The sequence below is a fragment of the Castor canadensis genome, chromosome 2 (assembly GCF_047511655.1).
Source record: "Castor canadensis chromosome 2, mCasCan1.hap1v2, whole genome shotgun sequence".
Taxonomy (NCBI): Eukaryota; Metazoa; Chordata; class Mammalia; order Rodentia; family Castoridae; genus Castor; species Castor canadensis.
The window spans coordinates 167,082,357-167,106,751 of NC_133387.1; the positions used below are offsets into that span (position 1 = coordinate 167,082,357).

The 24,395-nt window shown below is 40.0% G+C and overlaps 1 protein-coding gene and 1 non-coding gene across 5 annotated transcripts in view; one reads left to right on the forward strand and one right to left on the reverse strand.

Annotated features, from left to right (window-relative positions):
• Aplp2 (amyloid beta precursor like protein 2) overlaps positions 1–20,898 on the reverse strand; it is a 57,278-nt gene extending 36,380 nt beyond the window's left edge. For 2 of the 4 annotated variants that reach the window (XM_020166976.2, XM_020166972.2), the window contains exon 1: positions 20,710–20,897. In XM_020166976.2, the coding sequence (XP_020022565.1) occupies positions 20,710–20,790 (81 nt within the window). In that variant the 5' untranslated portion in view covers positions 20,791–20,897. Of the gene's footprint in view, positions 1–20,709 lie in introns of all 4 variants that reach the window. The other 2 variants (XM_020166975.2, XM_020166974.2) reach the window with 2 other exon arrangements.
• A 1,942-nt stretch (positions 20,899–22,840) lies between these two features.
• On the forward strand, positions 22,841–22,913 carry Trnat-agu (transfer RNA threonine (anticodon AGU)). The gene has a single exon. It is a non-coding gene; the product is annotated as a tRNA-Thr (tRNA).
• The last annotated feature ends 1,482 nt before the right edge of the window (positions 22,914–24,395 follow it).

Sequence of the window (24,395 nt, forward strand, 5' to 3'; positions counted from 1 at the left end):
TATACCATTTTCATTCTTGTTTGTTCAAGTACTAAATGATATTTCATGATTCATAAGTTATTTAACGACTTAAATCTTTGCCCACAAACACTGCACCAAAGATTTGCTTAACTGAACAAGGTAAATTAAATCCTGTTCTTAACATACACAAAGTGTCTCCCTGAAGATTCCCATCAGACACTGTTGTGAACTTTATCAGCAACAACATAATACTGATTAGGAAAAAAAGAGAAACTGTTACTGATTGGAAAAGACTAAACAGTAATGAAATAAATGGAATATGGGAGCCTGGACAGAAATCTGAAACAGGAAAAGAAAAACTGAAGCAATTATTTGCATAAACTGTGCCAATGCAAATCTTCTGGTTTTGATAACTGCTTTGTGGGTTATGTAAACTGTTAACATTAATAGAAGTATCTGCAGTATCTTTGCAACTTTTATTTAAATCAGTTCAAAATAAAGTTGCTTGTTGGGGGGGGGAGGTCAGTGGTAGACAGCTGTACAGCATGAGTAAAACCCTGGGTTCAATCCCCAGCACCAAAAAAAAAGTGTCAAGAGAGCAAGAGAGCAACTAGTAAGGATAATCAAAGCAGGCTCAATACTTGAAGCATATTATATTTACTCCAAAAACACAGGCATACATCCTAATGTGGTAAAGCCCTAGATGTACTTACATTACATTTTATTTCCCTGCAATGGGAGGGCTATCAAAATTCTGACTCAGAGCTTAGCATACAGAAATTCCACTTTAGTTTCTGTCAAAAGAGTGAGTACAGTTTAGAACCTTCAAAGTATCTTCTTCAGCAGTAGAATGGAAGCTTTGAATTTTAAAAAAATTCCAGGCTTCAAATGATTCAACCCATACTACTTGAGAAAAACAACAGGGTTCTTGTTAAAAGTATTCTGGTTTTAGTGGCAACATGAAGAAAGCCTGATCATATTTTTAAATGCCACTCTGCACTACACTAATTGAAAATTCTTGGCCTTTATTTATATTTGAACTTAATTCTAATTAGAAACTGGTAAATTAAGTGTGGGAGGAAAAGTCCAAGCGTTAAGGACCACTATTCTTACGCTGATGCACACCGTCTGTTAGATATTATTTTCAGACGCAGTAATGTATACAAATAACCCCTGGAGCATTAAATATTAAAGTATAAATGAGGTATCTTTCCCAGATTGAAAACAGTTTAGCCCATCTCCAAGGCTTTTTAAAGAAACACAGTAATTTGTCCATCTGGATTACACTGGTGAAAGTCCAAGCACCACGATTTAATACAGATCTTTCACTATGTGTGTGAGATGAGAGCTAAAAATCTTTTACAAAGGAAGTTCTTGCAAATATACGAATGCATAAAATGTTCTTATGTACAATAAGATGCAGATCAGTGTTCATTAAAATTCTCATGAATGAGTTCTTCACTGGTTTCTGTGTTTATTCCCAATTGCCACTAAGAAACTATTTCCAGGGATATGGAGCCACTAGGGATTTGCCTTGACCAGTCTTCTCACTGCACTCTGTGCCTCAGAGGAAGTGCATGATGTGCTGGCTTAAGCACGTGGTTTTAACAACAGACAAACCATGACTGAGTTCCAGCTCCAACAATGACTACTCATTGTGGTACTTCACCAGGTCACCTAACCTTCCCCCAAGCCTTTTTCCTCTATTCAAATGATGACAAAGTATATGCAATAGTGCTTGTCATATAGAGAGAGCTTTACCAGTGTTGGTGGCATTATTATTATCATCATGCTTTTAATTTCTCCATGCATAAAAAAGGGTTATTAACATATCTATTCCTCTCAGGCCACTGTAGGGATTAAATTAATACACAGAAGGAGCATCAATACCTTTGGGCTGGATCCTGAAGATTTAATTCTCTCTGGCTGCAATAAGAGCATATGATCTCTCTCCCTGCAAGCCATCCTTCCAAAATGCAGGATAGCACAAAATAGGTTTAAAAGACTGTGCATTCCTTCTTTACCTATTAAATCTGGACATGGATGAAACAGGTTGCATTAATGCTCCATATTATTTCATTTTGAGGGAATTCAGTCCCCAAATACTTACATGAATAATTTAATACAGCCCTACCATTTAAAAGAAAATCACCAGGAATTGCTGGTATCCTGGCTCTGGTCCTCCTTCCAGCTGGCTCAAGATGAGGTCAAGATGAATCTGCAGTTACTACTGAGACACTTCTGTGGTCCAAAGAGCACTATAAATTACTCCTTTAAATCAGTTTTCCTGGTGGACATTCCATCTAGTTACTAGCTATGTTAACCGCAAGGAAGTTGTTTAATTGCTCTTGACCACTGTTTTTATTTTTGTGCAATATAAACACCCAAATTTTAGTTTTCATAATAAATGAGAAACCTACAACACAAAGGCAGCTTCGTCACTGAATTATATTCCACTATGATTCCATAACAAAGCAATCTATCATACTTTGGCATGCTAACTGCAGACGTCAGGATGCCAGGAGACTTGAGCATTAATATACGATGATCTAAATAGTGTGAACTTGGGCTTAACCTTTGAACTCCTTGGTCAGTACTACTTAGGTATTTATTTGCTAAATAGCATGTGCGTGGGTGGGTTCAACCTCCAGCACTGCCAAGACAGATCTGCTAATGATCCTCTCTTGAGAATGACTGATCTGAATTCTAAAACTCTCTTCTTTCCACCTTGTTATTTAAATGTTTTTCAAAGATGATAGCAATAGTAAATAAGTAGTCTGTTTTTATAACATTAAGCAATAGCAATCTTATCTATACAAAACTTTCTCCACAGCTTTACTATTCTATGGAGAACAAACACTGGAAACATCAAGTTAGCTCTTTATTTCTAAAGGTCTGTATCTTTGTAACTAGAAAAGAGGGCAATTTGCCAAAATGACTTTTACAAGGGGGGGGGGAAATTCACATTTTATAATACAAATGGCAATTTCTAAACAGTTATTCTACTAAACATTTTACTAGGGGCAAGCAATATTCAGATACCAATCTTCATATAGCAAATCACTTTAACTTCTAATGTTCATTAAAACCATAAAATAAGAAAAATGAAAGTGCTTCACCTTTTTCAAGTTCAAAGCAAGTCAAAAGACATCTTTCCTATGATTTATGTAGCATTTAAGTTTAAAAGTAAATAGACTACATTATCAGCTCGCACCAGATCTGCTTGCAGACAATAATTCTTCCTGTCTTGGACTCATGCCCATATGCATTATTGTAATTATCAGCAATTTAAAAAAATAAAGTAATGAAGCTGGTACACTCCACAAGTCAGTATGTTTACTGCTTGCTGCACTGGCCATTAATTAATTAGCCTTCCTGGGTTCAAGCCATCTAACTACAAAATAAATGCATAAAGGACAGGAGGACAACTATACTCAAAAAGACCAAATCAGGATGTAAACATGTGAATACACACCCAACACAGTGGAAAGTACAACAGCACTTCTGTTCATCAAGTGCCCGCCCCCCCTCCAAAAAAACCGGATCAGCTCTTTCCCTCCAGGATCCAGACTCCACCCAGCGCTGAGTCACCTCAAGTCAGAACTCACTACTCTTCCGTTCCATGGCATTCAAAGCAGCTGGCATGGCCCTGAATGCCTAACACAGCAGCTTCTGTTCATCTGTATCATCCCACCTATTCCAATTTCACCCTGAGCATCTGGTGCCCAAGTCACGTATCTCCCGTCCAGGACACCACACACACACACACACACACACACACACACACCTCCCTTTCCCTACCCAGGTATGTTCTCACCCTCAGACCCTTTCTAATGAGCCTCCCCAACACAATCCAGGTTTTATTTCCCTCAAGCAACCTGAGGCAACAACCTATTCATTTACCTGAGTGCCCATCTCTCACCATTGGAATGTAAGTTCCTATTTTCTAACCTCTATATCTGCAATAGTGCCTAAAATATAGTAGGTAATCATTTATATCCAAGTGACTGACTCTAAAGCCTGAGCTCTAACATCAACCAACAGTGATTTTCTAAATCATCAACACTGTACTAGTCTGTACATAAGCAGACCCACAGAGAATGACAAATGAGAAAAACTTACACAGGATGGCATGTCTCCACGTTTAAAATTTTAATCTTTGCCGTGTGACTTCACATACAGTTTGAAAAGCCACATAATACAAGGCAGGAACAGCATTCTCTAAGAACAGCCCCCAACAAAACACCAGCACACTCCTCGGAAGCAATACTTCCTTCACTGTCAGGACTTCCATCTGCTGTTTACCTCCACATTTCTATCCAACATGCTGTATTTCTGTATCTTTTTTAATCCAGACATTATCAACTTTCTATTAAAAAAACTGTTTTTCTATCAAAAAGGTTTTAATTCTTAAACTATACACACTACACCCATTCCCTTGGTTGCCCCGTTGGCTAAATCAATACTCCCTATTTCCATCACAGCATACATAAGCACCGTGATGACAATTCCTTTCTTAGAAATTGTCCCCTAAGAGTTAGTTAGTAACTGTATCTTTTATCTGCTTGCTGACTCTCCCTGAAATTTTCAAAAAGACCTATGAACTGCCCACAGTGCAAATGCAGTAGGATCTGCTGGTTTCACTTCCTTCTTTATTGAAGACAACCTTCTTCCAGACTTCCAACTCCCTGCTTCATCTAGACCCATTATTTTCTGGGCCTGAGTCATCTGTTCTGAAAATTCTTTCCCCTTTTCTCTTGTTTCCTGACCATTTCCTCTTTCTTGACTTACTTCCAGTTTTAGATGCTCACAGCTTCCTCAGAAACGACATATGCACGGTAAATTTCAAACATGACAGATCTCGAAACAGTTTTTATTTTATGTACCCCCTTTTTGGTAACTTGCATAAGCACTAAACTGTAGGTTAGACAGTATTTTCCCTGACAACTTAAGGTCTTCTCACTTCTGGCGCTGTTGATAACTCTAAAGTCAATCTGATTCCTAATCCTTTGTGTAGGCCTATTTTCTTTTTCTATCTTCCCAATTTCTGGTATTCTGAAATACACACTTTACCAACATGATACACTTTGTCCCCAGCACCAAAAAAGATAAAAATAAAAAACGACATTCTGGCATTCATTTCTAATCTGTCCAGATGGGCACCACATGTTCTGTAACATGCTTCATACATCCCTGTGACTGTGACAACTTCATCTTACCCAGTAGGCCTGGTACACAAACATGCACAGCATACAACCATAAAAGTATCTATAATGACTTTGCTAGACAAGGAGTTTATCAGGTTTGAGTCTGTGCTTTGTATTTAATCTTTTAAGTGCAATATTTTTATCTGCTTTTAATCTGTCCTGATTATTTCTATTGTTTAAAAGCAACACTAACCAGCATTTGGTTTCAATGGCCTATATCAATTCACAAGATTAATCTTTCAAAACAATATCCCAGCAGGATACTTATTAATGTGGATCCTGAATAAGCTAACAAAGATTCAAATAATCATTTTTTAAATAGCTAGTGTAGAGTTGGAGGCATGGCTCAAGCTGTAGAATGCCTGCTTAGCAAGCACAAAGTCCTGAATTCAAACCCCAGTTCTGCCAAAAAAAAAAAAAAAAACCCCAAAACTAAAAAATTAGTAATTAGTATGAAAGAGAGAAGGGAGAAAAGATTGCTATAAGAAAAATCACTGAGCAAAAATCCTCTTGAAAAGGAGACAGAGGAAGGGTAGAGCCTAGTCAATTGATCAAAGATTCTGCTATGAAATACGATTTTTAGTTCACTTAAAATTTTGTCATGGGGCTGAGAGTGTAGCTCAGTAGTTAAGCACTTACCTAGCATATGCAAGGTCCTGGGCAATGCCCAGCCCCACAAAAAAAGATAAAAAATAGAAAGAAGAGTTAAGAGAAAAGAAATTGCCATGAATAAAAAGTATTTGGGGTTTTGTTTTCATGGTTTCAGTTACCCTAAAATAATCTGTGGCCTAAAATATTAAGGGGAAAATTCTAAAATAAAACTCCTAAGTTTTGAACTGTGTACCACTGTGAACCATAGGATGAAATCTCATTCCGCTCCCCGTGGAACACGGATCACCCCTTTTCTGTTGTATTCACACTGTGAATGCTGCCAGTCTGCTAAACCAGTTATCAAACTGATTACTGCACTGCCATAACTCTGTGTTCCCCCAACCCTTATTTTTTTTTTAACAGTAGTGATGCTGGTACTCAAGCATGTCAAAGAGAAGACATAAAATGTTTACCTTACACATCATCTCATCACAAGGGAAGTATGGTACTAATGAGACATCAAGAAACTACACTCATAACTTTAATTGCAGTGCAATGTTAAAATTTTGTTTTATTATTCTTATTGATAATTTCTTACTGTAGCTAATCTATAAGCTTTATTACAAACAGGTAGAGGAAAAAACAGTGTATATAGGGCTCAGAGTTACACAGTTTTGGACATCTACTAAGGGTCTTGGAACATATTCCTTGCAGATAAGGGGGACTATGGAAAATATTTCAAGAGATCACTTCAACTTTCCCTTACCTTCCTTTTCAACAAGTGTTGAAAACTCACCTGCCTATACATAGCACACAGAGACCAGAGTAGATGGGGATCTAAGACAAAAGTGGCAACACACACTGACTCCTTGAAGACACCAGTCTCTTCACGAAATAAAGGAAACTTACTGTCAGCTCTGCCCATTTCTTCAAAACCTGGAGAGGTATTTTTACATTAAAACTCATTCCTTGCACTTTGAATTTAAAATACAATGAAATCCAACATGGTGAGGACAAAATAAAACAAAACACAGGGACAGGCCACATTTGGTCCAAAGGCTGCAGATTTTCTACCTTAACTTTAGATTATGTAACATGCACCACAGTGCTGAGGGTTGGCAGTTAATATAAAATTCGCCAAATACTAATAGCCAAAAGGCATAGCATGAACTAAAATTGATTGTATTGTGTCAATTACAAATTTTATTATAATAATTAGTGTTAAAGATCTTAGCATTTGGACTGGAGATGCAGTTCAATGGTAGAGTGTGCACTTAGCATTCATGAGGCCTTAGGTTCAAACCAACACCAAAATAAATGAATAAATAAATAAACAAAGCTTTTTGGCACTGCGAGAACCGGAAACCTTAATACAATTAAGATGACAATACTACCCAAAGCAACTTACAGTTTCAATATAACCCCTACCAAAATCCCAACAGAATTTTCTTCAGAAGCAGAAAAGGACATCGCATCCCATGTGCATATATGGAATCTCACAATCTTGAGAGAAGAACAGCAATCAAAATGGTGTAACCAAAAAAAGGGCAGGAGGCTTGAGAGTTTGAGGCCAGCTTGGGTTACCTAGCAAGATCCTGACTCAAAAACCAAAGAAACAGTAATGGCACAAAGACATAGAATAGGTAGCTCAGAAATAACCCTCATATACAGCCAACTGATTTTGACAAGATTGTCAAAACCATGCAATGTAAAAGACAGATACTTCAACAAATGGTGCTAAGAACACTGGATAGCAACCTGCAGAAAAATGAAATTGGACCCTTCCTTAAACCATCTGTAAAAATGAACTCAAAATGACGGAACAAGACCTTAAGAGCTAAAACTGTAAAACTCTTACGAATCAGTCTAGTGTGGCGGCTCACGCCTGCAATCCCAGCTGCATCATCCACCAGACTGAGAGGACGGTAGTTCAGTGCAGCCAGGGTAAAATCCCTGAGAACCTATCTGAAAAATAACTAAGCCAAAGAGACCTGAGGCCTAGCAAGCAGAGGCCCTGAGTTCAAACTCCAGAACCACAAAACAAAACACAACAAAAAAAGAAACAAAAACCTCTTCAGAATCATGGGGGGAAAGCCTCGTGACAATGATATCCTAGACTGACATAAAAACCACAGATAACAAAAGTAAAAATTTTGTTCATCAAAGGACACCATTGAGAGAGTAAAAAGACAACTCAAATACGTGATTAATATCTAGAATATATAAGGTACTACAACTCAACAACCAAAACCAATCAATTAAAAAACAAAGAATGCCAGTAATGGCGGTGCACATCTGTAAGCTCAGCTATTCAGAGATGGAGATAGGAGGATAGTGGCCTGAGGCCAATGCAGGCAAAAGCACAAGTCTCTGTGAAAATGCAAAATGAGAGAGGCATGGCTCAAGTAGTAGAGCACTTGCCTTGTAAGTGCAAGGTCCTGAGTTCAATTCTCCATACCACAAAAAAAAAGAGGAGGGGGTGAGTTGAAAGAACATTTCTCCAAAAAAAATATACAAATGGTCAACATGAAAATATGCTCAACATCACTCATCACTAGGGAAATGCAAAGTAAAACCATAAGATACTGCTCCATGCCATTAGGATGGCTACTATCAAAGTAGTAACTTTGAGGGGAAAGACTTATTGGCAAGGATGTAAAGAAACTGAAACCCTTACACACTGATGGGGAGGGGTATAAAATGTACAGCCGCTGTGTACAACAGTTTGACAAATACTCAAAAATTAAAACATAGAATTACCTCATGACCCTGCAATCCTACTTCTGGGTATATACTCAAAGGAAATGAAATCACGATCTCTAAGAGATATATGCACTCCCTTACTCATCACAGAATTACAATAACCAAGATGTGAAAACAGAAGTAGCTCAGTGGCAGAGCGCTGGTGTAGCAAGCACAACCCCCTGGGTTAAATGTTCAGCTCCAAAAAACAAAAGAGATATGAAAATAACCTAAATAACAGATGAAAGTTAAGATGTTATGTAAGCTGGGCACAGTGGTACACTGCTATATTCCCAGCACTTGGGAAGTTGGGGCCATTAGGATTGCAAATTTGAGGCCAGCCCAGCAAATATTTAATTTTTAGGGTATTAATGTCCAGTCATGGCCAACTACTACTTAGGAGAGGATGAGGGCTCAGGGAGATGAGCTTGACTTGTGGGGCTTTTTCTCTCTGTACAAGTTAAAAGATTCTGAAGAGGAGCTTAGCAGTACTTTTGACAACATGAAAGGACTATAAAGAGAAATAGCCTGGAATCTAGGGCTGAAGGGAGAAAAGAGAAAGGGAGTACACTTGAAATATAAAGGTTCAGAGATGATACCCAAAAGCAGACTGAATTAGTAAGGTAAACAAGAAATTGACAGGACCTCACAGAGACTGTACTCAGCTTCCATCAACCCAATCCATGAATTTAGGGTATGATTCTAGATTGCTAGTGTCCTCAAGCTCCAGAAGCAAATGAAAATGGTCTCTGGAGCATACCGTTAGCCTAGGCCTCAAATTAATCTATGGGTATCCGTATAAATAAAATGTCTGATACACGATCAAAAATAACTTGACAAACCATTAGACAAAATCACATGAATGACAACCCAGCAGAAATGATAACCAGATTCCAGAATTTTACACATAGAATTTTCAACTATTTCTACCACATTAAAAAATACAAAAGACAAGAATGAGAATTGCAGTTGTTGATCTAGTGGGAAAAAAATTTTTAATTATAAAATTGAAAACCACAAAACTTGAAACAATTCAACTGATGGACTCAATAGTAGACTGAATATAGCTGAACAATTTGTCAGTAAGCAGAAAGATGTGTCAAAAGAAAATCACCAAACAAGGGAAGGAGAAAGAGGATACAATGTCAATGTCTTGAAATATTTTTTGAAGTCCTACTAGAAAAGAGAATTAAGCAGAAATATTTAAATAGATACACTTTCTAAAAATGATGAAAGAAATCAGACTACAGATTCAAAGATCTCCACAAGCAGAACAGATTTTTTAAAAATGTATGTAATAGTATGCAATAGTAAAGTTGCTAAAAACAAGATTCAAAATGAAAACCATACAAGTAGCCAGAAAAAAAGGGACACATTACCTTCAAAGGAGTGACAACTATAGTGACAGCTTACTCCAGTAAGTTACTTACAATATTCAATATTGGAATAGAATATGATTTGTAAAATGATGAAAGATTCTATTCCCCATGAATCTTGTCAAAATCAAAAGAAAATTACTAGTTAACACAATTTGACACCATTTATTGTGGTTCATGCCTGTAAACCTAGCACTAGGGAGGCAGATGCAAGAGGATTTCCAGTTCAAAACCAGTCTGGACTACATATCAAGACCCTGTCTCAAAAACAAAACAAAATAAAACACTAGGAGTGTGGCTCAAGTGGTAGAGTACCCATCCAGTAAGTGTGAGACCAAGTTCAAACTCCAGCACCACCAAAAAGAAAAAAAAAGCTTACACTAAGAAAATTGCAGGTAATTTCATTAGCAAATTTTTGTTCAAATATTTTAGAAAAACATAATGCCAATCTTAAAATTAACTATTCTAGAGAATAGAAAAAAGGCAATGAATGTTCCTTTCACTAAAACTCTTGAGACCAGAAACTTTGAAAGAAACCTGACAAGTATATTACAGAAGAGAAAAATTAATTACAAGTCAACCCCACTTTTGGGCACAGCAGCAAAGCTACTGAATGAAATTTCAGTAAACCAAATCCAGTAACAAAGTTAGGTTCATTTCAGGAATGACAAGTTGCTTACATATTGTATTATCAAATTAAAGACAGAGCTAGGGGGTATAAACTCAGTTGCAGAACACTTGTCCAGCATGGACAAGGCACTGAGTTCAATTCTCAGCAACACAAACACACACACAAAAAAAATTGAAGAGAAAAATTATATAATCATAGTTGGGGAAAAGGTATTAAAAAAACATTCATTCATAATAAAAAAAATCTCTGGTAAACTAAAAGCAAGAGCTTTCTTACCTGACAAAAGAAGGTGACATCTGCAAATACCATTAAGTGTTAAACATAAATTTTCCCTCTGAGACCAGGAGTTAGACAAAGATATTATGCCATCTCAAGCTGTATCCCTACATAAAACATTTTACTAGAGTCTTAGCCAATGCAATAAAGCAAGAAAAAAAAAAAGCTACAAGGATTAAATGGAAAGAAAACAGTCAAATCACAGGCAGAATATACTAAGGAAAATTAAAAGTTACAGGTAAGTAGTAGACAAACTTAACAAGGTTGATGGATACAAGAAAATATTAAAGTGTCAACAGCATTTTTACAACCATACAAACTATCACCACCAACCAATAAAAATATCTTAAAGATGCCATCTCCAGCAGCATTAGAAAAGATCAAATACCTGAGTAAATCTGATGTATAAGATCTCTATTCAGAAAGTTATAAAATAATGAGTGTAGAGGGGACCTAAACAAAGGTATATGCTACTTTTCTGGATTGGAAAACCCAGTCTTAGAAAACACCTATTTTCCCCAATTGAACTATAAATCCAACACAATCCCAATCAACATTCCAACAGGTAGCTGTTTTGTTCTTTGTTTTGTTTTGTTTTGTTTTTGCAGTACTGGGGCTTGTATGCAGGGCCTTCACTTTGAGCCACTCCGCCAGTTCTCTTTTTGTGAAGGGTTTTTCAAAATAGGGTTTCACAAACTATTTGCCCGGGCTGGCTTTGAACCTGATTCTCCTGATCTCTGCCTCCTGACTAGCTAGGATTATAGGCGTAAGCCACCAGCACCCAGCAGGTAACTATTTTTAGTGGAATGTGCCAAATTTATCCCGGAAAAAAAGGGGTAAGGAATAAACAAAACACTACTGAAGGCAACCCAGGCAAAAAGGCTTTGTCTAGTCAATGTAAAACCTCAATACTTGGTGCAAGGATAGACAAATCCATGGAATTCAAGAGAGAAATGAGATTCACACACAGAGGTACTCAAATTACAATAAGGTGATAAACTGATAAAAAGACAGCCTTGACAATAAATGGGGTAGTTGGGTATCAATATAGAAAAAACAGAACTTCAAATGACAGCACTACAAAGAACAGTAAGGGGCTGGGGAAGTAGTTCAGAAGTACAGTATGTGCTTAGTGTGCTAGAGGTCCTAGGGTCAAGAAAATAGTGAAAAGGCCAACTATAGAGAAGAGCATTGTCTTAATAACCTCAAACTGAAGAACTCAAATGTCCTGACAGAACAAGTTGTAGTTTGTTCAAACAATACAGCAAAGGAAAGAAACAAACCACAGCTATATTTAATACAAACAACTCTGGAGAACAAGTTTAGTGAGACAGACCAGACAAGAATACATACTGTAGGACTCCATTTACACAAAGTTAAAAAAAGAAAGGGAAAACTCGTGTTTACTTAGGAAATCTGGATGGTAAAACTATAAAGGCAAGAGGTGATTCACATAAAAGTTGTGGTAATAGTTACTTATGGCGGACAGAAAGGAGTACTGGCCATGTCCTCCTTCTTGACCTTGGTGGTGATTAAACAAATGTTTGATTTATGGAAAATAAACTGAGCTATTTTCTTTTGTATCATTTAGATTTTAAAAAGTTCAAAAATATTCAAGGGCTCGTTCCATGTTGAGTAGGGAGGACAGCCAGGGTGCTTAGACTGTGGTGTGTAAGGGACTTTCTTGATTTTCAGTTCCAGCATCTTCACATTCTTATCTTCTGAAATCATCGCAGTATGCTCAGATAATTAACACTCCTCGTTGATAAACAAATTATTTACTACAACTCTAATAAAAGCCTGAGCAAGTTTCACAAAGCATGAGTGGGAACGCTAAAGTCCCAACTCAAGGCAAGAGTTACTTTTGCAAAGTTCAAAAGCAGTCTTTATTTGTAATGTTTTATTTCTGTGTATGTGTGTTTTTGTTTGATTTGGTTTGGTTTTGGTTTTGAGATAGGGTCTCACTATGTGCCCAGGCTGGCCTTTAAGTTTTAATCTTCCTGCCTCTGCTTGCCAAGTGTTGGCAAGTGTTTTAAGACTAAACAATATTGGACACTGACTATAAGTTTTTTTTTTTTTTTGAGATATTTAACCATACTATGTTAAAGATACTCATAGGCCTATCAGCTCATCTCTCCAGGTAAAAATCTTGCTTCTGCCTTGTCAAGTTAGTTTAGCGTTCCTGAGGGGCTGGTGGAGTCGCTCAAATGGTAGAGTGCCTGCCTAGCAAACGTGAGGCACTGAGTTCAAACCCAAGTGCCTACAAAACAAAACAAAAAAGCTGGAGGTGTGGCTCAAGTGGCCAAACCCTTTGTGGGTTCCATGGTGTAATTGCGAGCACTCTGGACTCTTGAGTCCAGTTTAGCCTTCCAGAGAGAAGGATAAAATATTTAAAAATATCCATGTTCTTCATCATCACTGCTAAATCCCCCATTTTTTTCTCCTGTAGGCTAAATAACTCTTTTATAGTTCATCCAAGTCAAATTTTATATTCTTCCAGTCATTTTGTTCTGAATAGTGTTATCCCTTCAAAATGAAGTGCAGTGATCTAACACATGCACTGTGTGAGAAGCTCCTCCAACCCCTCAATTTCAATAGCTAACTTTTAACCCAGAGGTAATTCAGGTAAGAAGAAATGACTTCTTTCTCTTCCAGCCAGCTGAGCTATGTAACTTCCCAAATGCCGGATGCAGCAAACACTGGGTTGCTATCACCAATATCCACAGTCCTCTTTTCAAACAAAGCCCAAGTTCATTCAAGGCTGCATGCAAGCTCCTCCTCCTTGCCACCTGCTTCAAAAAGCAGATTAAGAATCTAAGGCTATTGGGGAAAGACCCTGCCTCCTACAGAGCCTGGCTTTGCCTACAAGAGCACAGTACAATTCTGGCCAGTGACACTTAAGGGATTTTGTGATGGTGGACTTTGAGAAAGGTTTCTTCACTCTTAAAAGAGTACACACAAGGAGACCATCTCTTCTTCCTCTGGACATCACCACCTTAGAGTAGGCCCTCTGCAATCACTGAAGAAGTTAGTCTGAGGAAGACAGAGTAGCAAGGTGGCAGCAAGTTGCTCAATTAACCAACCATATGTAGGGTGACCAATCCAAACTAACTTTTTCTAGACCTCAACCTTGCCGCAACCACACTGATCCCTGGCCAATGACTAAAAAATAAATCCAGTGCCAGCAGCCTTTTTTCTTTCAAGTAATGCCATACCCTGATTTTGATAAAACTTCCCACAGAGGATAATTTTTAAAATGTTTTTGTCAGAATACAAGAGTGAAACAAGCTTACTAAGGAGAACTTGCACATCATACCAAAAGACAAAAATTTTTTAAATCAGTGGAACATATAAAATGGCAAAGTCCTTTGTAATTACATCCTCCAGAGAATCATTGTTAAGTCTGGTATATATTGGTTCATGGTATTACAATTTGTATGAAATTACTTCCTTTCAAATAAAATATTCTTTTAAAGTTTTTAGCAATGGGAAAGATAAATAGACATGAGTGAAAAGAAATCTGCAACCAAAGAGTAAGCATTGGTTACCCAACAGAAAGAAAGGGCAGTGGACTTGACTTAGACTGGTTGAACGGATTCATCCCTGGCTAAGCTTTGTGACCTTCAACCCTTGGCCTCTGCTGGCTCCCTTTTTAGGTGGGGTTAGGGATGTTCCTAAGTCCTAACGCACTTGTCTAGCCTGGGTAAGGCCCTCGGTTCTGTCCTCAGCTCCCCCACAAAAAATACTTACTTCATCAGACTGTCAGGGACTGCTCTGAGTTTTCTCTACTTGCACATTAGTCATCTAGGAAACTTCTGAAAACAAGCATCATCCGCAAAAGGATTTTGTAGAGTGAAAAGCACTACCCATGTTTATTACTGCACCGTTTTGCCTAGAACCACATGGTGGGTTAATACTAGCCAAATGAATAGCAAATGAGATCAGCTTTCTATTTTAAAAAAACAAATCACAGTTATGTTTAAGAACACCTTATTAAAACATAAAAAAACTTCAGCTGGAGGGGTAGTTCAGTGATACAGTACTTGTGTATGGTCCTGGGATCAATCCCCAGCACAGCAAAAGAATAAAATACTTCATGATGGTTATGTAGAAAAATTCCTATAGCAAAAGTAATTATTAGTTGTACTTAATACAAGATTGGAACCCATTTCTATCTGAATGCACCCACATGTTCTACTTTTCATCTTAGCCCATTAACCAAGGTACAGTACACTAAATCTAATTAAGTTTCAAAGTAATCTAGTTTATCTCACTAAAAAACAACTCACCAAAATTGAATTACTGGCAATTTAGAATTCTCTCTCAATTGGCTCTCCATAGCAACTGAAATTACTGTAGGAAGATTGACCCTCACCTTTTGTCACATAGAAAACAGTTCTTTTCTTTCAGAAGTTCACTTTATGACAATTCAAAATAATAGCTGTTAGGTACCAGCTTCAATATACAGTTTTAACATTTTTACAAAATCTCTGCATATAATAAATCTAAAAGGATATATACCACCAAAGTGTTTACAGTGAGATTTCCCTAGATGATATGATTTCAGGTCATTTTTCATTTATTATTTGCATTTCAAATTTTTTCTTACAGTGAGTATACATTACTTTTTTTTTTTTTTTTTGAGTTTTGGAGGGTTTTGGGCAAAGGTTGAACTCAGAGCCTTGTACTTGCTAGGCAGGCCCATTGTTCTGTTATTTTAAAAAGAAAATGTCAAACTGGAGATGTGGCTCAAGTGGTAGAGCGCATGCCTAGCAAGCATAAAGCCCTGAGTACAAACCCCAGTACCACCAAAACAACAACAATAACAAAATGCCAGCTGAATGGGGAAACATGCCTGCAATCCCACAACTAGAAAAGATGAGGCAGGAAGATCACAAATTGAAAGCCAGCCTAAGCAATATATACAATGTAGTTTGTAGACTCTGTCTCAAACAAGTGTGAATGCTTGAAATATTCAGAAAGAGTAAATACAAAGAATCTTGAAAAAATTGTTTTGATTTCCTACTTTCAAAACAACATAAAAATCTGATTTTTATAGTAAGAAAATACAATAAATAACCTTTCACATATTACTGAAATTAAGCAACAAATTCAAAAGCTTGTTAACTTTAAAAATAACTATGCTTACAAATGCTTATAAAGGATGCTGCTATGTCAAGTGACAAAAGGATGTATATACAGAAGATTCCATGAAAGTATTCTATCAATGTTAAATTTCCTTAGGTTGACAATTGTCCAAGGTTATGTGAGAGAATATCCTTGGTTCCTGGGAAACACATGCTAAAGTTTTTGAGGGTAAAGGGTATAATAAATGTAAGTTATTTTCAAATAGTTCAGCAAAAAATACAATAATGATAGTAGGCTCAAAGATACTGCAATTTTTTGGGGGGTAGAGCAGACAGTGCTGGGGACTGAACCCAAGACCAGTACACTAGCAACCCTGAGCTATATTCCCAGCCCGTGAAAGCAAATTGTGAATATGAGAAATGTTAATAGTGAATGAAGATAAGTGCTACAAGAACTATTTGCACAATTTTGGCATTATTTGTAAGCTTGAAGTTATTTCTAAATAAAAAAAATTTTAACTGAAAAAGTTAATAAGGAAAAAATTAACATATTGAAAATTGTCCTTTAAAGAAAAAAAAAAAAGCTTAAGATTATGCCAGACTAACTTCAAACTAAACTTTACTGGGAAAAATACAACAACATAAAAATTGTGCTAACAACACATAAAAGACCAACTGTAAGCAAAACCTGAAGCCAGCACTGTCCAACAGAAGTATGTGAGCCACACAGTATCAAGTTTCCCAGTAGCCACACCAGAGTGAAAGAAACAGGTGAAATTCATGCATTTTATTTTAAAGCCAAATATCCAAACTATCTCTTTCATGTCATCAAAAATTGAGATCTTTTATAATTTTTCATACTAAATCTTCAAAATTTGGTATGTGTTTTACACCTTACAGTACATCTCAATTTAGAAGCTAATTTTTCATAGGAAATACTTGGTCTAAACTTGACCTAAAATAATCTAAAAGCTCAAATATATAAACATTATTTTTTTTCAATTGTTGTGCTGAATAGGTGTTCATTGTGGCATTTACAAAAGTTCTTACAATATATCAAATATTTCATACTTGAATTCACCCCCTCCACCATTCTCCTTTATCCCCTCCCTCATTAAATATTAACTATTTCTACTTAGTTAAATTTTCCCATCACTGTTTTTCAATGTAAACTTACATTAGCTAAAATTAAATGAAATGAAAACCCATTCCTCAGGCACACAGTAAGCACAACAGCCATGTGGAACAGCCCAGCTCTAGATGGGAACACAACAAATTCCCTCTAATTTGATTGATGAAATTTAATCCTACTATGAACAGACTGTAAAACACAGACACAGTTATGACAGAATCATGACCCAAGTACCTCTCCCAGGTGTAGTTCCCCTTCCCCACCCCCCAATCTTTCAGAAATACCAACACAAAGCCTTCTCTATCTTGCCTCAGTTGTTATGCCTTAATTTGGGCTTAATTTGAGTTTTCTGAAAACTGGCAATCAGATGGCCTTCTTTCAGATGTGGCAGAACACATTCAAGTTTTGAATCTCAAAAATCCATTATATACAGTGTAGGGTTTTGGCACAAATATTGTTTTATGATTCATAAATGGGAACATGAACACTGAACTCCTCTGGGATTTAAGAGCGGAAGTGACCCTCAGTAGGTGAGTTTTTTTTTTAAACAACAGGTGCAAGAGATTAATTTAGTCAATGCTAAAGATTCTCCAGTCAATAGTTCTGTGCCAAGCAACTTGACAGGATTTGGCCAGAATCCCTTTGGCTAATCTTAATCAGGGCCTTCCCAAATACATCCTGATTTAGGGGTCATTCTCATCTAAATTAAGGCTTAAGAGCAATCCTTTGCCTGACAGCAAATAACAAAATCAAATTACATACTGTAAAAAAAATTCTGCTAGTTGACGAAAGGAAATACCACTTGAAAAAAATAACTTAGTGTGGACAAAAATATAGTTTCAAAGAATAGGACTTATCATAAAATAGCATTTTAAAAGCATTTTGCAGAAATGTTTACTTCTTTGTTTAGCCAGACTTCAATTGAACAGCGTGTGGCCCAAGGTTATTGCAGCATTATTCACAATAGTCAAGCTACAGAAATAGCCAAGGTGCTCTATAAGTGATGAATAGATTAAGAAAATGGTATTTATGTACAGTGGATGGAACTGGAGAACATCATATTAAGGGAAGTAAACCAGGTTCAGAAAGACAAAGGTGTCATGTTTTCTCTTTAATGTGGAAGGTAGACCCAATACAAATACAAACATTGTATGTTCATATAAAGTTATACAGATCATTTTTCCAAATGTGGGACTAAGGGAGAAGGAAAGAATTATGAAAAGTAAATAATAATGAAACAGATCTATATAGGAACAGGACACAAGGAAACACACTGAAAACTTGAACAACACAGGATAGGTGGAAAAGAGTGAGGAAAAGTAGTTGAGGGGGTAGACTGACACATATTTACAGGTAAAATACCAATGCAAAATTCTCACTGAACAACAGTCACCTAAACAATGATGGTCAGATCACCTAAACAATGATGGTCAGAAATGTAAAGGAAGTCATGTTAAGGGAAGGGCATCAGTGGGAGGGGGAGAGTAAATGAAGAAAGAGGGTGAATGTGGCTGATGTACTTTCTATGCAAATATGCATATGGAACATTGAAACCTGTTGGAAAGTCACAATAAGAAGGGAAATAGGATAGGAGGTATAATAATGGAGGCAATGATCCATTTTAAGGTATAAAATATGTATGTATGGAAATGTCATAATGAACCTCCTTGTATTGCTTTCATATACTAGCAAAAATGTTCTTTTTCAATAAACGAAGGACAGGAAGATAAAACAGGTTCTGTCCAGGGGTAGGTACCAGTGGAAGGGGGAGTGCATAAGGAAAGAGTGAAAAGGGATGGTGAATGTGGTGGAAGTATTTTGTATTCATGTATGGAAACAGAAATGAAACCTGTTGAAATTGTTCTAAGAAGGGTGGGGGGATAAAGAAGAAAGATGGATGGTGTGAATCTAATTAAGATACAGTGTAAGCATTTGTGTGTCACAATGTTTCCCCTGTACAACTATAATATGCTAATAATAAAAAAGATACTCTTATAAAAATAATAAAAAAAAGAACAGCGTGTGGCTAACAATCAAATGTAATCCACAACTAATTCTGATAGTTATTCTTTCTCTCTATATAAGCATATGTGTTAATACAGTCTTTAAAATAGGTAATTCCTTTATTGTGAATTCACCAGTGCGTGAAGTTTCTCATAACACTAGGAAGTGAAGTAAAACTGCGAACAATGGTTTCTGACACCCTGATCCATTAGTTAAATTCCATCTTAGGTACAAAATCCTTTCCCCCCTTCTCTTCCTATCCTACCTCTGCAGCTGTATCTGTGATCTGCTTATCAGAGGTCACAGACACAGCCCTACTCAACCGTGCGGAGACTAAGCTTAATTTAAAAGCCCGCATATAGAAACATTAACTCTTTCAACTTAAAACCCAACTCCCTTTTCCCCCTCGGAGAATGAATACAAAGCCGTTCCACCAGAGGTTTCTTTTCCTCCTTAGATTTCTTTTTACACGTTCTGGAGAACTGAACGCATTCTAAGTCGAGGTTTCTGTTAGAAAGTTCTCAGGCAATGCCTACTTAATCACATCCAGTCTCGCCTCTCCCAGAAAAACAGCTTAATACGCAGAAGCAATTTTAAATATAGCGAATGGGCACAAGAAATAAACTACACCCGAAACACTCATTCCAGGTCACCAGTGCAAGCACTATTTCGAGAAGACTAGTAAAAATAAGGTCCCACGGCTCCCTCGGCGACAGACGACAGGGTGCAGAGCTGTCGCAACACGAGCCGGCCCCCACCGACTCAGGCCACCGAGCCTTTTCCAGCCGCCTCAACTCCCGCCAACCGCCGGGGAGCCGGGCCGCCCCCGCCCGAGATATTTACAGGTTCAACCCCTGGGATGCGGGGCGCTCGCGGGGGTCTGACGCCCGGAGAGTGTGATCGAGAGGCCGTATTCGGGGCACCTGCCCTGTCGACTGAACGCCCCCCGACACAAGGGCCAAAGTGAACACCGGAGACGCCTTTCCCGGATTTATTAAGCCTGGGTGAAGGGCCCCGGTAGGAACTCCCAACCACAGCCCGCAGCCAGCGCGAAGGCACCCGCTCTGGGGCGGCGGAAGGACCAGGGAACCCCACTGCTGGCTTTTTGGACATGACGGCCACTCGCCAAGGGCCAGAGCCACGGCTGCCTCCCCGCAACACGGCCACCTGGCTACACAGCCGGGGGCAGGTGGGAGCCAAGGGGCACAGGCCCGGCCCCGCAGGAGGAAGTCTGGGGTCTGCGCGGGCCGCCCTGGAGGGAGCCGTGGCGCGGATCCCGGCGGGCAGCAAGCGCCCCGAACGCCCGCGGGGCCGCAGGGCGCACGGCAGAGGCGCGCATTGTCCCGGGGGAGGGCGGGGCGGGCGCCCAGGCGACGCGGGGTCCCCGGAGGATGAGGCGGCGCCGCGGGAGGGATGGGGGTTGGGTGACCGAGGCGACCCGACGCCCCCCGCGACCCGCAGCCCCGACGCCTTTCATTTGGCCTCTGCGGCGGCAGAGACAGCCCGACCTCCAGTGCTAAGCACTGCGCCAAGCAGGGGAGGGTGCGCCGACGGGCGGGGGAGGGTGCGCCAGCCCGGCCGCAGCCCCGGACCCCTCCGCGCCGCGCCCCCAGCCTGCCAGCCATAGACCCCCGCGGGCCGCAGGCCGCGCTCCCCCCGGGCGGCCGGAGGAGACCGCGCTCCGACGCTCGCTGGTCCTTACCTCTATGTAGCCCGCCAGCGCCGCAGCAGGCGCCGTGAGTCCGAGCAGGAACAGGATTAGTAGTTTGCCCGTGGCCGCCATCCCTCGCCGAGTCGCTCTAGCGCTGGGCTGCCAAGCTCACTCACTGGGATCGCAGCGTTTTTCCCACCGCGACCCAGAAGCATCTGAAGCCCGTTCGCCGCCGCCCCGGGGGTTTTACACCAACCGGAACTGACTTCACAAAACCACGCCCTCCTTTTGCGACGCCCAATGCTGGTTCATACAACTGCTCTAAGTCACCGCCCCTTGCTCAGGCCAGAGCCAATCAGAGCACGGAGTAGCCTACTCCTCCCGCTGGCCCAGCCGTGCGCCCCCGCCCGGCCCCGCCCCCGGCCGCGGACGATCCCGCCCCCGCTTTGGACCCTGCGGCCGCGAGGCGCGGGGGTGTGCGCGGGGTGGACCGCGGAGCCGCTGCTCGGTGGGGGCGGAAGTACCTGCGCGGTTATCAGTCTGCATGGCACTGGTCCATCGGCCTGCAGCCTCTGATGTTTCTGGCACACTCCGCTCCCCCTCCCCTGCGGGGTATTTTGCAGATTCCTTTGGGTACCGCCCTCTTTTGGGTTCTGAAGATGGTCTTATTAAAAGCAGGATGAATTGTTTGGAGTCCAGGGCTGTTTACTGAGGGCTGTCCCCCGAGGCAGGAGAAGGACTAAAACAGGCAGCCTTCCTGCTGTCCATACACCTGCACGGGGCGCGCCCCCCCTCCCGAGCGCCCTTTCCTCGCCCCTGAACCCGGCGGTGTTTCCACGCTGTTGACCTCTGGTCCTGAACCTTCCTAGAGGCCGCCAAGCCCGAGATAGCTGCGGCCCTGGGAGACCAGTGATGCAAGAACCACTGAGTTGAAAGCTCCTGTGTTTTAGGAAAGCACCCCCTGGTTTCTTTCCTCTTCACTAGCAAGAGATCTCCTTTCTCTGTTTTCTCGCTCCACTGCATTTCCACTCTCTGGGAAAGCGTTCTGCTGCCCATTTCACAACTGGCACCACAGCCTTGCCATCAAAGAGGGCTCCCTGGCTTTGTCTGGAAGTAGCTTGTGATTTATAAACCACCTTCTGCAGAGACATGGACTGGTTTCTTTGGGTTCAACCTAAATACAAAACAGGGTCCCTGTCTCCACGAAAAAGGTCCACAGAGTGGGAAGGTGAAAAGAAGCCAGGGGTTTTTCCAGCCCGATTCTGCGCCACACGCCTACGTGAACGGTTCCCTGTGGTTAAACTGGCTTTGCCTCATTCTCCAAAGACGGCGGCACCTTCCCATTTTACCCAGCCCTTTCTGACACTGTTCCATGCCTTCAGTGTCCTACTCTTGGAAACATTCTCGCTCTTCTTCTGTTAGTGTAGATGTCACTTCCTCTTCAGAATGTTCAGAGGGCCGTTTCCCTCTATGGCTCTTGCTCTCCAGTTGGTTCCAGACCTACTATACCACTGACAAGACTTGAGTGTGGCATGCTGCAGCCTCACTCACTCCTCACAGTGGAGGCCTCAACAAATGCTTGTCCGGTGTTCTGCACCCCAGCGATCCTAGTTCTGGAACTGACCTGAGTTTAGTTCTGAATTTTGCCCCCCCCCCAAAAAAAATTTGTATATTGAACAAATGTCCTGACATTTAGGCTTAGATGAGGCCATGGGGCAGGACTTATGATGACATTAGTGCCCTTGTAAGAAGAGACAAAGACAAGGGCACTAGAGAATTCCCCTCCTTCTCTCCCTCTCTCTCTCTCTCTCTCTCTCTCTCTCTCTCTATATATATATATATATCTTTTCCTTTTTCTCCCTCTTTTCCTACCCTTTCTCTCCTTCTGCTTCTGTCCTGCCTCCCTTCCTCCCTCTCTTTTCTTCTCCATGTGAAAGATTTGCAAAAAGTGGCAGCCATCTGCAGGCCAGGAAGTGGACTATGGCTGAAGAATCAAAGTGTGACTTTGATCTTGGACTTCCCAGCCTTCAGAACTGTGAGACATAAAATCCTGTTATTTAAGCCACCTTGCATATAAATATTTGTTACAGAAGCTGGAGCTGACTAATACAGTTGGGTAACAATGGGCAAGTTCCTTCATTGCTTGGAATTTACTTCTCGGCTAATTATGGATTTCAAAGCTGGCAGAATGGTTCAAGTGGTAGAGCGCCTGCCTAGTAAGCATGAGGCCCTGAGTTCAAACCCCAGTACTGCCAAAAACAAAACAAAAAAGAAATTTAAAACCTATCTCATTTCATCAACTTATGTGATTCAATGAAAAATGGATGTACAGAACTGGAAAGCATGAAGAGACAAACCTAGGGGTGGAAGAGGTGACGCAATGCATTACCAAGTGCAACTCTATGAAGGTTTATATGAAAATCGTAGCACGTGGCTGGAAAACTCAGTTCTGTTTTGGAGTCTTGCGAGGGCTTGTTTCCTCAACCACAAAATCAGGGACTTGAACTCAGAAACCTCTAAATTTCTATGAATCTAAATGCTCTGAGAAAAGCAAGTGGAATTGTCTTGAGTTCAGAGCAGTGGCCTGGATGCTTTGGGAACTGACCTCTAAGATAACATGAGGAGATAGGAAATACAGGAAAATGATTTAAGTGGATTTAGATTAAAATGATTTAATTTAAAATTTGGTAGGTCCTGGAAGAAGTTTATTTGCATTTTTCAGGTTGCTGAAGGATTAATAATAAAGAGTTGGTTGCCCCATTCATCAGTGTTCTGGACTTAACAATCTTACTCACTTTTTTTTAAATGACACTGTGGGGAATGTACCTAGTCTTGCAATTCTCAAACAATAATTTTTCATCCCAAATACGTTTATGGGACTGGAGTTGTGGTCCAAGGGGTAGAGAGCCTGCTTTGCAAGCATGAATCCCTGAGTTGAAACCAGAGTCCTACCAAAAAAAAAATCTTCCTGACCCCAAATATGTTTATGTCAGTGACCAAGGGTTAAGAGTTCTATGTTTTCATAGAATTAGTTTTTATGCACGAAAGTAAAAGTCCTTAAAACAACCTCCTTTTTCTTCTACTGTGTTGAGTCAGACTTTCTCCTAAAACAGTTTTATCTTTTGTGTGTACTTATGGTATGCACATCTCTTTGTTCGAGAGAAAAAAAAAAAAGCAAAGTTCACATTCCCATGTGTTAATCCCCAACACGTATGGATTGGAGTGGGGTAGGGAATAAGCTGGCTAGGATAGTTGTCCCTAGTTCAGGGTGCTTTTCAGAATCAGCTAAGGAGCTTATTAAAAAGAGCCCTAACCTCAGAAATTCTAAACCTCTAAGGCTGGGGTGCTCTAAGAGAATTGGTATATGAATAGACATATACATGTATACACAAATGTGTGTGTGTATTTTTGCCAGTACTGGGGTTTGAACTCAGTGCTTCACACTTATTTGCTAGGCAGGCACACCTCCAGCCCTATGCATATAGTTTTAAAGCTCTTTAGGTAACCCTAATCCACTAATACTTTTTTTTTTTTTTGGTAGTGTTGGTGATTGAACCCAGGGCCTTAAGCATACATAGTAGGCAAGTACTCTATCATTTGGCTACATCCCCAGCCTGCTAGTTCTTATGAGAACCACTGCATTACAGTAGTGGTTGCTCAATTCTTGGATATTATGGACAAGGAAAAACATTTTTAATTGGAACAACTAACTTAAAATTACCATTTTTCTTAGTTTT